This window comes from Anoplolepis gracilipes, chromosome 17 (genome assembly GCF_047496725.1).
Source record: "Anoplolepis gracilipes chromosome 17, ASM4749672v1, whole genome shotgun sequence".
In the NCBI taxonomy this organism is placed as follows: Eukaryota; Metazoa; Arthropoda; class Insecta; order Hymenoptera; family Formicidae; genus Anoplolepis; species Anoplolepis gracilipes.
Window position 1 is genome coordinate 6,321,494 of NC_132986.1, and position 14,979 is coordinate 6,336,472.

At 39.6% G+C, this 14,979-nt stretch overlaps 3 protein-coding genes across 7 annotated transcripts in view; 2 read left to right on the forward strand and 1 right to left on the reverse strand.

The window, feature by feature from the left end:
* Positions 1-1,202: 1,202 nt before the first annotated feature.
* On the forward strand, positions 1,203-6,283 carry LOC140675077 (uncharacterized). Of its 4 annotated transcripts, none has more exons than XM_072909111.1 (3): positions 1,203-1,241; positions 2,513-2,692; positions 3,287-6,283. In XM_072909111.1, the coding sequence occupies exons 1-3, from the start codon at positions 1,218-1,220 to the stop codon at positions 5,243-5,245; spliced, it is 2,163 nt and encodes a 720-aa protein (XP_072765212.1). In that variant the 5' UTR covers positions 1,203-1,217; the 3' UTR covers positions 5,246-6,283. The 4 variants fall into 4 exon arrangements, with proteins under 4 accessions (XP_072765212.1, XP_072765213.1, XP_072765210.1 ...); XM_072909112.1 differs by lacking the exon at positions 1,203-1,241 and adding an exon at positions 1,813-1,885; XM_072909109.1 differs by lacking the exon at positions 1,203-1,241 and having other exon boundaries at positions 2,258-2,692.
* Positions 6,284-6,384: 101 nt separating this feature from the next.
* Positions 6,385-13,343, reverse strand: LOC140675078 (sialin). Of its 2 annotated transcripts, XM_072909114.1 has the most exons (10): positions 13,083-13,343; positions 12,424-12,664; positions 11,449-11,654; positions 10,959-11,180; positions 10,732-10,816; positions 10,342-10,508; positions 9,792-9,941; positions 9,395-9,527; positions 8,876-9,129; positions 6,385-8,410 (listed from the first exon to the last, which is right to left on the reverse strand). In XM_072909114.1, the coding sequence occupies exons 2-10, from the start codon at positions 12,506-12,508 to the stop codon at positions 8,117-8,119; spliced, it is 1,596 nt and encodes a 531-aa protein (XP_072765215.1). In that variant the 5' UTR covers positions 12,509-12,664; positions 13,083-13,343; the 3' UTR covers positions 6,385-8,116. The 2 variants fall into 2 exon arrangements, with proteins under 2 accessions (XP_072765215.1, XP_072765216.1); XM_072909115.1 differs by lacking the exon at positions 12,424-12,664.
* Positions 13,344-14,231: 888 nt separating this feature from the next.
* LOC140675177 (uncharacterized) overlaps positions 14,232-14,979 on the forward strand; it is an 80,029-nt gene continuing 79,281 nt past the window's right edge. Inside the window, exon 1 of the mRNA XM_072909342.1 lies at positions 14,232-14,672. The gene's annotated coding sequence lies outside the window, so the exon portion shown is untranslated. The remainder of the gene's footprint in view (positions 14,673-14,979) is intronic.

Sequence of the window (14,979 nt, forward strand, 5' to 3'; positions counted from 1 at the left end):
TCAGTCGAAATATAGCTGAGGTAATATGTAACGTGATTGCGATACTGTGTATATTAACTCTGTATCCACCGCTTACTTCCGAAAAAATAATCACGCAATTGTTTAGTTTAAAGTACGCTTATAAAAATAGAAATTAAATAATTTCAATAAGAAGATTTTAAATATATATCTTAAAATTCGTAATAATTAAAATGCTCTTTGAGTTTATAGTCAAATTAAACTAAATTACATTGATTTAACTATTACGCGTAAAAGAAGCAGAAATATATTAATAATGGTTTCCAATGTTTCTATTAAAAAAAATGGATTTTTTCTTAGTAAAAACTTACCAGGAAGTCTAATTAACATTATACAACGTTATACATTGAAAATTGCAGTGTTTTGGTGAATTAAGCTTCAAAAGCGTAAATAAATAATAAGATTTGATTTTTCATTCACTTTCAAGCGTATTTTGCTTTGATAAGATATCAATTTAAAGTTTCACTAGCTCAAGTAAATAATTATGATTTTAATAATCTTAATAATCTTAAATAATCTTCGATATAAAAAATTTTAGGTAACATTTTATTAATTACAATATTGAGTAAATAAATGTGTTAAGAAGAGTTCGCCTGCGGGTTTGTCAAGCAATTAGTAGAGAAAGTATGAATATCTTCAGATGCATCCCGTACGCTTTTCCCGGATATCCTGCATATTTTATTATTTAGATTTCAATGGACCCATGGACTGCGTTCACGCTCGCGCGTGCAAGCCCCAGGAGAAATAACAATTCTCCGCGAAGGAAACGACGCGACGCGAGGCAAGATAGACAACCGATACGTTCAACGAATACGAGGCATATCAAGGTGGCATCAAAAAAGTGAATACGAAACGCGGAGGAAATTGCATGATGTAATAATTGTCCTGTGGGAGTGCCTAGAGTGGAGCGAATACCACAATACTGGTGTTGCACACTCTCTATGGGAACTATTGTTACAGATTTTACAGTCTACTGTGGTAGTTCTTGCCCGGTCGTCAACTCCCACGTGGCTTTCACTCGTGTCCCCGCGAAACCGAACTTCTTCGCATGTGTCCCATTCTGTCACGACAGCATCGCGCTCGTTTCCTCCAAACGGAGGCGACGCGTTTCCGTTCATTCGCGTCGTCATTATCGGTACACTTTCTTCGACGCTCTTACGAGTCGTGCGACTTTTCAGGCCTCTAACAGACAGGCCTCTATGACAAACTCGAGTCTTAATCGCGTGAGTGAAAAAAATGTAATTTACTTGTAAAGCAAAGAACTTCGTAACATCTATGTCGTAGCACCATTATATCAATGTGAAACTGACAATTTACGTATATTTTAATGAGAGAAAGAAGACGTTTATGTTAATAGAATTATAACAGTATAAAGAACTCGCATGAAATACAAATATATAAGAAATTTAAATATTAATCGCTACTAATTAATATTAGGAATTAATTTGCTTAAAAAAAAAAAAAGTAACCGATTTTTCGACCTGCAATTTGCTTAATAGTCAATCACCAATAACGTTTCTCGTCGTCAAAGTAACTCTGTCTTGAGCAATTCCGCGTGACGAGAAGGACCGCGTAATCGAGATGAGTAAACACAACCGCGGCATCTTTATTGTTGCGTATTTTCTGCCGAAGCGTGCGATGTTACTCCTGCCATCCAGCAAGGAGCTGTCATTTCGTATTCCAGCGTCATAATGAACGTTTAGGGGTCATCAAGGTTGAGCGTGGCGGCGCGGACGCAACGCGCCGTGGAAGGGGCGCGACGGTGGTTGCCTATTGTGTCACCCTATATATAACGGCACCCGACACCCCACGCGGTATTAAGAACATTCACCGCATCCGCGGTAACATGGTTTCCAGTTCCAGCAAGGTATACTACCGAGTACTGCACCGAACGGGCGCGAGTGCGCGAGTACACGTTTATGGTGTACGCGATTCGCGCGCGTGAAAGATGGATTTCAATCGCCATCGATTTAAACGCTCAATCTGAATATTCCGGTGATTTTTCGCGAAATCGATATTCCCGATGGAAAGTGTTCGTGGGAAAGTGCGCGCTTTGGCGAATAGTTGCACGCGTGACGTTTCGCCTGTATATGGTCAAGATTTATTCTGAGCCTTAGGCAATGCGTTAAAATATTACAGCGAAAAATGCTGTGAAGTGACAAGTGCATTATTATGTGAATATAAACGCGTATTAAGGAAGTATTTCACATTTTTTTTGTGAATACGAGAATGAATAAAACATTATAATCGAATTTCAATTAATACAACTTTTTATGTGAAAACTTGAATTGAACTCAACTTTGAAATGTCAAGATAAAGAGATATCGTTAAATTATTAATAAAATTCGAGCTTGTCGTTTCAAAATCCGTATATATTCGATGCTTTGTTAAAATTTTTAGTATCCTCCGTTTCCTTGTGATAATGCATCATGACGCGTCGTATCTGTATTTGTATTTTTTTTCTCACAGTGAAAAATCACATTTTGCTTTTAAGATGACGCCATGGCTGATGGCATTCTTTTGCCTGGCGACAGCCAGCTGTTCGAACGTCACGGACCAGCAACCATCGGAAACGCAACACGATCATCAAGTGGCGATCTTGAAGCAGATCAGAAAGGTGAATGAAGACGGTTCTTACACGTACGGTTACGAAGCCGGTGATGGATCATTCAAGGTAATTATGTGCGTGATTACTAAGCGCGTCGTAATGTCGACCGCGCCTATCGACTTTTTCATAAGAAATTGTATCGCATTAAGTTCCCACAGTACTAGATACTGATTATTTACGGAAAGCATTTTTTTCATTTCTAATTACATGTAATTACAATGTTATACTGTGCAAGCAATATGTCGAAGACAATAATAATGTCATATCAATGTCAATAGCAACTTAGATAGTCGCTTAATTTCCAATTGCTTCCTGTATTATAAATTTATATAGATCTTGTTATATTATCTATTCAGATATTTTTATCTATAATAAAATACACATATTATTAAGAAATAGCTAAAAGTAAAAGTATGATATTTCTTGGAAAACTAAATTACGACTTAATTTTGATATATAATTTAGATAATCGATAATTACATTATCATCTAGTAATACGAGATAAAAAGAGTTAATTTATTATATAAATAATTCATCTTGATTTTAAGACTATCTTAATTATATTAATGATAAAAAATTTAATTTATTCGTCCAAAGTGTGGATCTTTAAGATCGTGTTACTTTCGCGAAAATCTGAATAGTAAATACTTACTTTGTTAGGTCGAGAGTCGCGATGTTCTGGGCAACGTTAAAGGCACGTTCGGTTTCGTCGACGCCGACGGCGAGATAAAGAGAGTCTCGTATTCCTCGTCGAACGGGACGGGCTTTAAAGCAACCACCATGTCCCCATTGCAGGAACACGTATCAGTCGTGCAGAGCATACCACGTGTCAATCGTACGTTAACTACGAAGAAGCCGAGCATCGTGTACGCCACGACAACGGAAGGATCGACCAAGTCATCGGTTGTACAGTCGATTCCTCGAACGAGGAAGACGACCACCAGTTCTACCACAACGTCCACAACGCCCAGCACGACTACAGAGGTGCCAAAAACGATACTCGGACATTACTTGAAAGGCACGTCGAAGAACAGACCGCGTTTTATCATCAACGGTCAGCAAAGACCAATCGTGTTAGAAGAGGGCATCGAAGATGAAGATTCTCAGATCAATCGACCTAGTACAGATGACAAGAGCGGCGTCTACAGAAGAATCATTTTTGCCAAGCGACCGATTGAGCACAATCTGCCGCCGATATCCGAGGACTTCGTGGAGAAGGAAGACGAAGCTAAGATTACAACAGGGAACAATCTGAGAAGACAACTGCACGACGAGACTACCAAATCGAATTCTGGCACTGCAGATAACGACGATCATTCCGATGTTTACGGTGGTTCTTTGTCCACGACGCGACCTCTGTTCACCACATCCGCTCCCCCGCGGATCATCCAAAGAGTTTCCAGTACCTCGCGTCCAGACCGACCGAAAATCTTCGTCAATCGAGAAAATCTGGGAGCAGGTGGTCGATTCGACAACCCAAAGTACGAAGATTCTCGTATCTACGAAACGGAGACAAAGCCTAATCAGGAGGAACGCACGTCGACGCCGCAGATTCTGCTTCGCACTTCCACTGCTCGAGTACCCGTGGAGAACCGGGAATATGTCAGACCGGGCATGGAGCCTGTCTTCGTGAGACAGCAGCCCGACCAATATCTGCGGGAACTGCCGCCTAGATTACTCGTACAGTCTCAACAGGGCAATCTCGAAGAAGACGGCGTTTACAGAGCGATACCGATCGGCAGAATCTTGTTCCGGCCGCCTCCCAACCACCGGTTGCCGGAGCCGATCTACTCGACCACGACAGACGCCAACGTTCATTATTTGACAGAGAATCCTGTGCCCGATCAAGAGGACCAGGCGCGAATCGCGATGAACGCAAATTACGTTCGCGCACGTCCCGTGATGCGACCGCTGATCTATTCGGAAACTGAACGAAGACAACCGGCACTTCTGCGACCGATTCCAGGTCCGATGGTTCATCCAGACGACAGAGATTATCAAGCGACCACACCCGAATATCCTTACAGACCAGGCGCTCTGGCGCTTCCGCCGGAACCGCCGAATCCAATCACGCCTCCTCTAAGTCGACGAGACTTCCAGACGTTGCTGAGGAGGCTGCTGGTGAGCCAATATGGCGTGCAAGCTCTATCCTATCCAAAGAGTTACCTCGAGGACGCCCTGTACGACCAGCAGCCGTATCCGTCATATCCGGCAGGCTACCAGGCGCCGCTTCCAAGACCTGAACTACCGTACGATCAGCAGGCTCAATATGGTGAACGCGTGCCTCTCAGACGTCCGTTGTACCCTCGTGCGCTGAATCCTTATCATCAATACAACGATTATCACGACGGCAGGTACGCCAAGAGAGTGTACAGGCAGAAATTCTACTCGCAAGACGTACCCGAAGACAACGATGAAATTCTCCCGGCAACTATCAGAGAAGCCTTGTTGTTGAGGATGGTAAATCTGGCGATCAACGCCGAACGATCGACGATGATGCCGACGACTGTGATGACTACAACACCGGCGTCGAGGTATAGAAAGACGGGTCCGGTTAGGAGTGTACAGATCATCACGGACGACGACGAGGAGGAAAAGGAAGCGAGGAAAAAGATGTAACGACGACGAGTAATGTAGAAATAGTTAGGAACTCTGTCCGCAAAGATTATTCATTGCATGTAAAAAAAACAATACGAGGTAAATTATTGTAGAATTTTAATTAATTTTGTTACAATTTTTTTTATAAGACGAGACAAACTTCATCAAGGTTAACGGAGCTACCGCAAATATGCTTCTTTCAGCAATCTTTAAATACTGCTTATTTTTGCTAGATATTACTAAATATCCTGGAAAGATATCATGGATTCTCACAGTAACATTTTTAAGCATGACGAAGCGGCTTACATTAACACGGTAGATTTTTTTTTTTGATTGTAGGAAACGAACGGATATATCCATCCGCATGTAAGAACCAATATCGCACATGCAACAGGCACATTTGTGTCGTTAATGAATCGGATCGGTTTCACGAAAGGGAAATCGTCGCTGCAGTCCGATTTTCTGCACGATAGCGCATATTTATCGTTTGTCGTTTGAATATTTATATCTACTGAAATAGAGGCATCAGCATATGTTCAATTAAGAAATATTGTTAATAATTGAATTGTTTTCTCATATCTTCCATTTTCTCGTATACTTATCTCTCTTTTAGCTTATCGCATAATTTTATCGCAAAATTTCATTTCTCACACTGCTAATTTGCGTCAAATTTATACTATTTAATAATGAAGAAAGAACAATGGAATGACGAAATTGGTGAATGGATACTACCTGCGGCTGCAATTTACAATCATATAATGATACTGTAAACATTGCAACATAAGTTTGTTAATATCATATGTTTACATTAATTAATCACGTTAGAAACAAGAAAAAAAACATATTGACCAATAAACTGCTGGTGCGTCTCTACACCTAAGCTGATTAAATAAAAAAAAATCTCACGGTTAAAACGCAGAACAGCATCTGCGAAAGCTTTAGCTCCTAAGACATCTCTAGCGTACTCACTACTTACTGACTGTAAATACGGCGTTACGTAAGAGAGACTAGTGTGATATATACGCATCGCGAAATAAAGAAAGAGTCAGAGAGACGGTAGACGAGGAGTTGTGTGAGAACTCATTTCATAAGTCCCTGAGAGTCGGCGTTAACCGGGAAAGAATAGTAATGCGTCTACTGGCGGTAATTAGTGTCCCGGATTGCGACACTCTTGGCCGGGTCGGATCTACACAACAAAGTTGCATTAGTCGTGCGCGAATATACGCAGTCGTGGGCGGGGATCTTAAGATCTCGCGCGCAATTTCCACGCATTTGGAGTGTCCGCGTGTTGTCCGCGGGCAAATTCTTCGTCCGCAAAAGCGTTACGTATGACACGACACGAATATCTTGCACGTATATCCGAATGCCGTGAAGCGGAACAATCACCGTTCAGCATGTTCGATTTGTCCAAGTGAAAATACGAAAAAACGAGTCGAGCGAAAAATTTCGATGAAAAAAAAACATATTAAAAAGAGAGATAAATTTTTTTAAGAATTTATTAATTTATTAATTACTAATCAATTTATTTATTTCAATTTATTAATTATTAATTCATCAGAAAAAATGAATTAAAATAATTTCTCGGTAACCATCGTTGATTATCATGTGTATGAGTTATTAACGAATTGTTAACGAATGCGATATCACGAGTAATTTTATCGATATATTTTATTGATATATCTTAAAAAGATAAGTTTCTATTTTCTAAGTTTAATCTAAAAGTTTTGCTTAAAAAATGTGTAAAAACATGCGCTTTCTAATTATTAATAAATAAAATCAAACGTAATACATAAATAAAGCGATATTTTATGTTGTATTTACAGAACACGCGTTCGAAAAAAAAAAAAAACGTAGATTAAACGAGTTTTGTGTAACAAGTAAAACAAACGCAACGTAGTATAAAGTAAGGTGCAAAGTATGTATCTGAATTCACGGTGAATGGCAGCTCGTTTTCCGCGGTTACTTAAATAGCGTTTCGATTTTTCCGCGCGCGCCGGATATGCACGCGTGCATGTGAAAGGCCGACATCGTCGTTAGAACAGTCGCGGGGACAGTCTTTGAAACGGACAGTGATTTTACACACGTCTTCCGGTATTCCATGCATGCCGCTAGAGATACAGTGGCGTAGCCGCGGTTTCGCGATAAGATCAGAACGCGATAAGGACAAGCCGCCGGTAAAACTATCTAATTAGAGCGCCCGTCGCATCCCGACGACTTTTTCTCTCGCTCTCTTTCTCCAGAGATAGAAAGCCGTCGTCGCGGAGGGCACAACACATTGTCTCACAGAAACAGAACGCGCGTAATGCATACATTTGTATGCAACAAGAGTTAGGAAATAACTGGAGAAAATCGCGGCAATGCATTCTGATGAAGCGAGGCTGCTACAACAATAGTCGAAAGCGAGTAATCTGATACAAAAACAACATTTACTTGATACTTACTTGATACTTGATCTCTCATCGAATTTCTAGCCCACTGTGGTGTTCTAATCGACTTTCTACGAGTCGACTAATCTACTCATTATTATTCATGGCATCGTTTCGCAAAGATTTTATCTCTCTAGAACAGTCAACGCTCTCAAAACGACGTTTCGTTAAACAGGCGACAATATATAAAATCAGATATCTGAGTTCTTTTTGATATATCTTTTTTCTATTATAATATTCTTTGAGGATAATTTCTTTTAATCGTATAAACATATAATTCTTACTTTTAAAATGTTATATACATTGATCACGGTAATCACGCGTATGATATACTTATTGTACAGTTTTCTCTATCGTAAATAAAAAAAAAAAAAAAAAAAAAATACGAAGCGATAGAGCGATATCCTTAGGATAAGATGAGGCACATAAAAATGGCACAGAGAATTTGCAGGCTAGTGATCGCAATTCAATTAGAGGCCACCGAGATCTTGGAATGAATAGACGCGGAGCGAGGCACGTTCCTTAAGCTCTCGACGTCATCCTCTAGCGCGTAGGGCCCGAAAGGCTCGGTCTGCACGCCCACGTCTTCGTGATCGAGCTCGAGGGCGTCCTGTTCGTAGATTACGTCGTGACTTCGCGGTCTCGCCACCGATGGGATCCACGGTTGCGGAACGCCTTTGCCGAGCGCGAGAAAAACCGCAGCGGTTGTTAACAAGACGACGGATGCGACACCGAACACCAATCGCCAAGAGCCAGCGATCTGAAACGCCATTCTCTTCGTAATTAGCGTCATTTGCGTAAAACCTAAATAAGACGACAGATTGCAAAGACATATTGAAATCGCGACAAAATTAAAAATCTGAATATCTTTGATATTGCGATGCAGTCTCAGCTTTCAATTCTCACTTGAAATATAACAAAAGAAATACATACATATTATACATTTTCCAAGATACGTATAATATAGATGAAATGAATGAAAGAAATTATAAGTATATACTAATAATTTTTTAAATAACTGAAAATAATAAATTATTAATAATTTAATGAGACAGAAAAAAAAACAAGACCCAGACTAAAATTTAGAAAGCACAAGAAACTATTCATCACTAAATTCTGCTTACGTAATCGACTTCCTACTGTACCTATTCGTAGACGACGAAACTATTTAGCGCGTTACATTTACGCGAGCGGATGTCATGTCCGGTGTAATAATATGACTTACAGAGCCATGAAGAGCCTGGGTGACGAAGTAGTTGGCAGCCAGCAATCCCGCGGCGCCCAACGTAGAGCAGAGAGCGCACGCGGCCGCCGCACAGGCCGGCGATTCCGCAGGTGCGAGATCGGCTATAGCCGCGAGTGCACCGGCGGGTGCGGTGCCGGAAACAAGAAGGGCCGCTATCCCTAACCAGGCTGCGCCCAGGGCCTGACATCCGGCGTAACCGGCGACGAAAAGAAGAGCCGCAGGGATGAAGTGCGCTGATCGCATTTATTTAATATTATTGAGAACAATATTAAACCCGTATATAGAGAACCGGAAGAGATATGTGTTGGAATAAAGTATATTATCTTTTATCTCGTTATAATTTGATATTAAATTTAGATTAGAATGCTTTCATTCAAAAATTGTGTTAAATGTTTATATGATTAATTAACTTGATTATCAAAGAATTGAGATGACTAAAAATTCTTATACGCGTTTTGCAAATATAATGCCGTTTACAGAGAAATATACATAACGTACCTGTGTATACGACCAACTTTCTCGCCGTGGTTGTGGATACTATTTTAGACTCGCGGACGTGATCCACTAGAAGACCGCAGGTCAGAGCAGCCATGAAGTGACCGATGTGAGGTAATGTGGTCAGCACCGAGTCCTGAATTGGATCACAACTTATTGTTAGTAACCAGGCGAGACCGTTATTACTCTTGCAGCTGTTCCGCAATATCGATCGGTTATGAAACTGAACCCCTGACTTGTACCGTTATATAATTACGTATATAACAATAACAAAATTTATATATCTATTCGCCTTTTTTCCGTATTATATTCTTTCATATTTTTATAGCTTTGCACTCTTCTTTTTAACGGCTAAAAAATGTCAGGATAATAATAACCACATCAAATCCAGCCAACTTACGTTAGCTGTAGAGAAACCATATATGAGTTTTAGATATTTCGTCATGCCAAGTGCGAGCGTCGCGTCACCCCATTGATTGCCCATAGTCGCCACTGCGGACGCCCAGACGGGTACAGATCTTAGTAATTTTCCCCATGGTATCACAGCCGCCTGTAATTATTAGTGTGTTTGTGTATATATATATATATATATATGTATGTATGTATGTATGTATGTATGTATGTACATGTATATGTATAATAAATTAATTGCGGATCAATTGGCTGATGGAAAATTTTTCCTCTACAGTTTGTGTAAGAATTTTTCAATTTTTCATGCCAACAATTTTTATACATATATAATATACACATGCCGGACATACCAATTCAATAGACAAATATTTTATATATATATATATACATAAATATACAAGATTTGTTTTTATTATTAAAAAAAATATTTATATATGCATATTTATATACATATGTGTGTATAAGTGTGTAGCGAATTAACACATTGGGCAACTTTCCGTGACGAGTTAGCTCACTAAATGCCCGGAAGCGTTGCTTACGTTTGTATCGTGTTGATAAGACCTTGGTGTATCCTTGACGAATCGACCAAAGGCGAAATACCAGCATAGTGCCAGAAGAACCAGACCGTAACACAAAGAATCGCGGCCAAACATTCGCACCACCGCGGTGCCCAGCCATCCGGTGAGGCAATAACCTACGCTAACAGCTTAAAGAGAACGAGAATGAAGATTAATCGATTAATCATGCATGACCCATGTACAGTTCGGTGGAACGCTTTAAAAAATATCCTGAGAAAGTCGTAGTATCTTCCCAAATATGTCCTTCTTACAAAACAATACTGAATGGAGATCGGAGAGCTTATTATACTCATCTCGACTCTTTACTTCTCATTTAAAAAACCACCACGTTATTCGCAACCGCAAACATACCTGCGTAACAACTGAAATACCAGCTTCTGTGATTACTGTTAAACCACGTCATAGCCAACATATGAGCAGCAGGCATGGTCGCGCCCTGCAAAAGACCACGATGTCGCAATAATTTCTCTACGTTCTGCGTGTGCCGTCTTTTACGATGTTACGCGAAAACTCGCGTAGCTCGCGTTGCCAAGTATCTATACAGAGATGACGTCAATAAAATCTGCGCGCAGACTTACGGTGCATAATCCTTGAAGTAGACGAAGCGCCACGTGCGACGGTCCGCGCCAGGCAGCGGGTACTAACAAAGACGCTACACAAGCACTGAGAACCGCGCGTGAGAACACCATAGAAGGCCCGGATCGACCCCATACTAAGCAACCTCCGAGTATCGGACCGGCGACCTGTCCCCATAAAAACGCCTCGCGCATGATCGATTCCGCTCGCTCTTCCTGCGGTAGCTGTCATTCGTAATATGAATTTTAAATATCTTTAGCGTTTCAGTAAACATTTCTATTCTCCTAACAATATTACATACATTTCCTCCTTGAGACTACTTAAAAATGTAATAATTAAAGCAAACGCAACAGAATCACATTTAAGATTAATCTTGTTTAATTTATGTTTACGTTGATAAATAAAAACTTATTAGATAAGAGTTGAAAGAATTTAGTGTTAAACAAACGTATCAAAATATGAAGAACGAGAAAAGCTTGAGAAAATATATACCTCCATAAATATAATCTCAAAGTCTTCGGTGCGATTGCGGCTGGTGATGTTGACCAGCATATCACAGTGCCAAGACGTATCGATGATGGCATGATTGTCTTTCTGATTTGCTAGTAATGCGACAGAAGAGCTGACTTCCACGGCGCCGCAAAGTGCAAATCCAACTGCGACCAGTGCGGCGACGATGTGTCGCGCCCGTACAGCCGCTGACAAATAATAATATAATTACGTAATATGTCATAATAGTCACGATTAATTCGATCAAATCGCCGGTGAGACATAACAGTTTTTTCGACAAAAATTTCTATTAAAATTTATTATTAAATAATTGTATTTAATTAATTATGACCGCGTTGTGTCGGTTAAAATTATAAGACACAAATATCTTATTCGTCGCATTATATTAATAAAAATTATTAATATTTCAAATGCGGTTAAATGGTTAAAATAATAATCCTTTTACTGTGGAATTTTGTGTTAACAAAAATTATCAAATAAAATAGTATTGGCTAACGATAAATATCTTATTATTATATCAAATTAAAATTGACAATTTTCATAGAATTGTATTTTCGGCAAATTCGAGATGAAGTTGTAGCAGAAAAAAAAATATATATACACGTATATTTACATCCATTATCGTAGTCTTTAAACATCTGAACACGACTGTTTGATTTTGATAACTTACTCAAACGGCTGACAATGATATCTGCGTATCACTTTTAAACTTAAAAAGCATTTGTCGACTGATTTTAACGTCATTATGAAAATATTATTAATATTAAAATGTTTGGGCATTACAGAATGACGCAAAACGGTAATTATACTTCTTACATTGAATAAATTAATATAAATTTCTAATTGCATCGCGAGAGTTATTTAAAGTTTGACAATGTTAGACAGTGTGAAATGAAATTAAATTTAATTCACTCAATGAGAAATAGAATTATTTGTAATTGATTAAAATTAACGAACCTCGAACTTCTTGCGCAGCAAGTTTTAACTGACAACTGCCATGTTTAACGAACTGCACGCTACCTCTTTTGACGAAGTCTGCCATCTCACTCAGAACTCAATAAAAATGAAACCGACCGCGACATCTCGCTCTTATCACTCCCGGTGTTTGATTCTTCGCTCACTATCTTTCCACTACTCCAAATATATTTCAGGTGACCTCAACTTTGGCTCAACGGTGATATAACGAAAATAGCTGACACTTTTTGAGCACACAACGTTATTAATTCTTAGAATAGTGTAAAGCGAAAAAAAATAGTTATCTCAACACTGTTCATAAGACAAATTTATTTCACATAGAATATAGAATGTGCAACAATTTTTTAATTAATAATAATAATTGGAAGAAAGAATAATTTCACTAACACAAAATTTATAATCAACAAAACGCGATTGTAAGATTTTCAAAGAAATTGATTAAAAATCGATTAATCAAATCTGTAGTTAAAATATATCATACGATAATTTTGCAATATATACTTCGAATAATTAATAAATGGTATTCTGTTTAACTGTACGTCACAAAACGTTAATTATTTGCAAATCACGCGATGTGAAAGTAATGCACTGAGAGAATCCGGAAAATATTGTCGCAGGAAATTAATTGAGAGCACACGTACCTCTGACTTCGAGTGCCGCGTGTCTCAGCTGGACGCTACCGCGTTTAAGACGAACCAGCGCCGCCATCGTCGTCAAACGAGCTGACACACTAATTGCGTTTCCATGATGTAAGATCGATACTTCAGACACATATTAATCGAAAAAGTCACGGTTTCTTTCCGGCCTGTTTTGCGCCGTACGACACTAGCGGGACGCGACGAATTATGCGAGCCATACTGATCATCTGGCCGATGAGAGTGAATGAACATCTCCGTTAACAAGACTTGATACAATAAGTACCTACGCTGGTCAGCCTTGAAGCACCGTGTGCACGAGGTCTGCTTCGTAATATTTTCCCCACGTCAGTATGTTGAGCGATATCAAACCTCAACACTGATAAATATCTTTATGTACGTTGTACTCTTTTTAATTTTATCATGTAACAATAAATATTGTTAAATGTAATTGATACGTTAATATAACGCGATTAGTAGTTTTTAATATACACACGATTAAATATTTAAAAATTTAATTCTTGTTTATAAAGATAAAAGAATGAAAATTCAACAATAATTTTTAAAGTATCATTGATATAAGGGAAAGCGTATATAATATATTTATAAATCCTATTCTTCTCTTATTTATCAAAATAATATTTCATAATAATTTCAATATTAATAATGCGTCAAAATTTCACTTTATTAAAGAATCATCGATTAAGTGTACATATTGTTTTTAAAATTCTCGATTAGAAAAAGAAATATACTGTTTTTTCTCGTCTTTAATATGAGTCTAAAAATCGTTTTGTATATACGTCATTATGATGTAATTAATATAAAAATGACTCAAATCAAGCAAACTATCGATAGTTGGTAACGAAGGAAACCTGGTTCAAAGTCTCTGCCGCGAATATCTTGCTTTAATAAACAGACATGGCATGATAATACTTTAAGACGTTGAACAATCCACCATCCGTTGTTCATGGTTCGCGTTACCAACGACCAATTACAACATCGGTTGATTCAAAAGCAAAACCGGGGCCTGATATATATACCATGCATTCTGCGCCAGGTCCCAGCAGGTCGCGCAGCAAGTAGTCAGGTCCCCTTCCCTTTTCCTAAACCTGCCACCAGCGGGGACCACAGCAGGATACCACCTGCGTAGCGATTGGTCAGTTTGCAGGCAGGTCAAACGGCAAACACGTCGATCAGTCGGTGTTTGTCACACTTATCTGCCGCTTCGGAATAAAGCGCGCAATTCTCGTGGTCTCGCATTTTTCGCGTCTGTCGCGGCCAACAACGCACGTGTGTCACACGAACGTTCGCAACGTATAATCCTGAACGGTAATTCCGGACGGAGAGCGGGAGAGCGTGAAACGACGCGCTCAAGGGGGGACCATAGAATCCGAGTTGCGGCAGCGCCGAAGATTACTTTTCAAACGGGCGCAGGACAAAATGCGGCGTGTCAGCGCACCCGGGTAATTTGACGTGTGCAACGTGTAGTATATTTTCTTACAGTGTTATCATATTCGTGGTGTGCTCTCTGGGGGATCTTGCATACAAACGATCGTGAATATCGAGGAAGGTGTCGCGGTACGAACGAGCGACGAGGTGAGTGGACTCCGTTTTGATTGCGTTTTGACCGTTTGCTCTAAGGTTAAGTTAGGTATCCTGCTGGGGTCCCGACAACGTATCTCCTGCCACCTCCATGCCGTTTACTCTCTCTCTCTCTCTCTCTCTCTCTCTCTCTTTCTTTCTGGTTCCTCGCAAGCGTTCCAACGCGGACAATACGATCCTCCGAGAGATCAGCAAAGGGCATTGGGATCCATTCCGATCGAAAGGACTCGAAGGATCTTTTGAACGATCGGAATGCGTCCCGGCGCATCTCCCTCATCTCCGCTTCTTCTTCCACTCATCC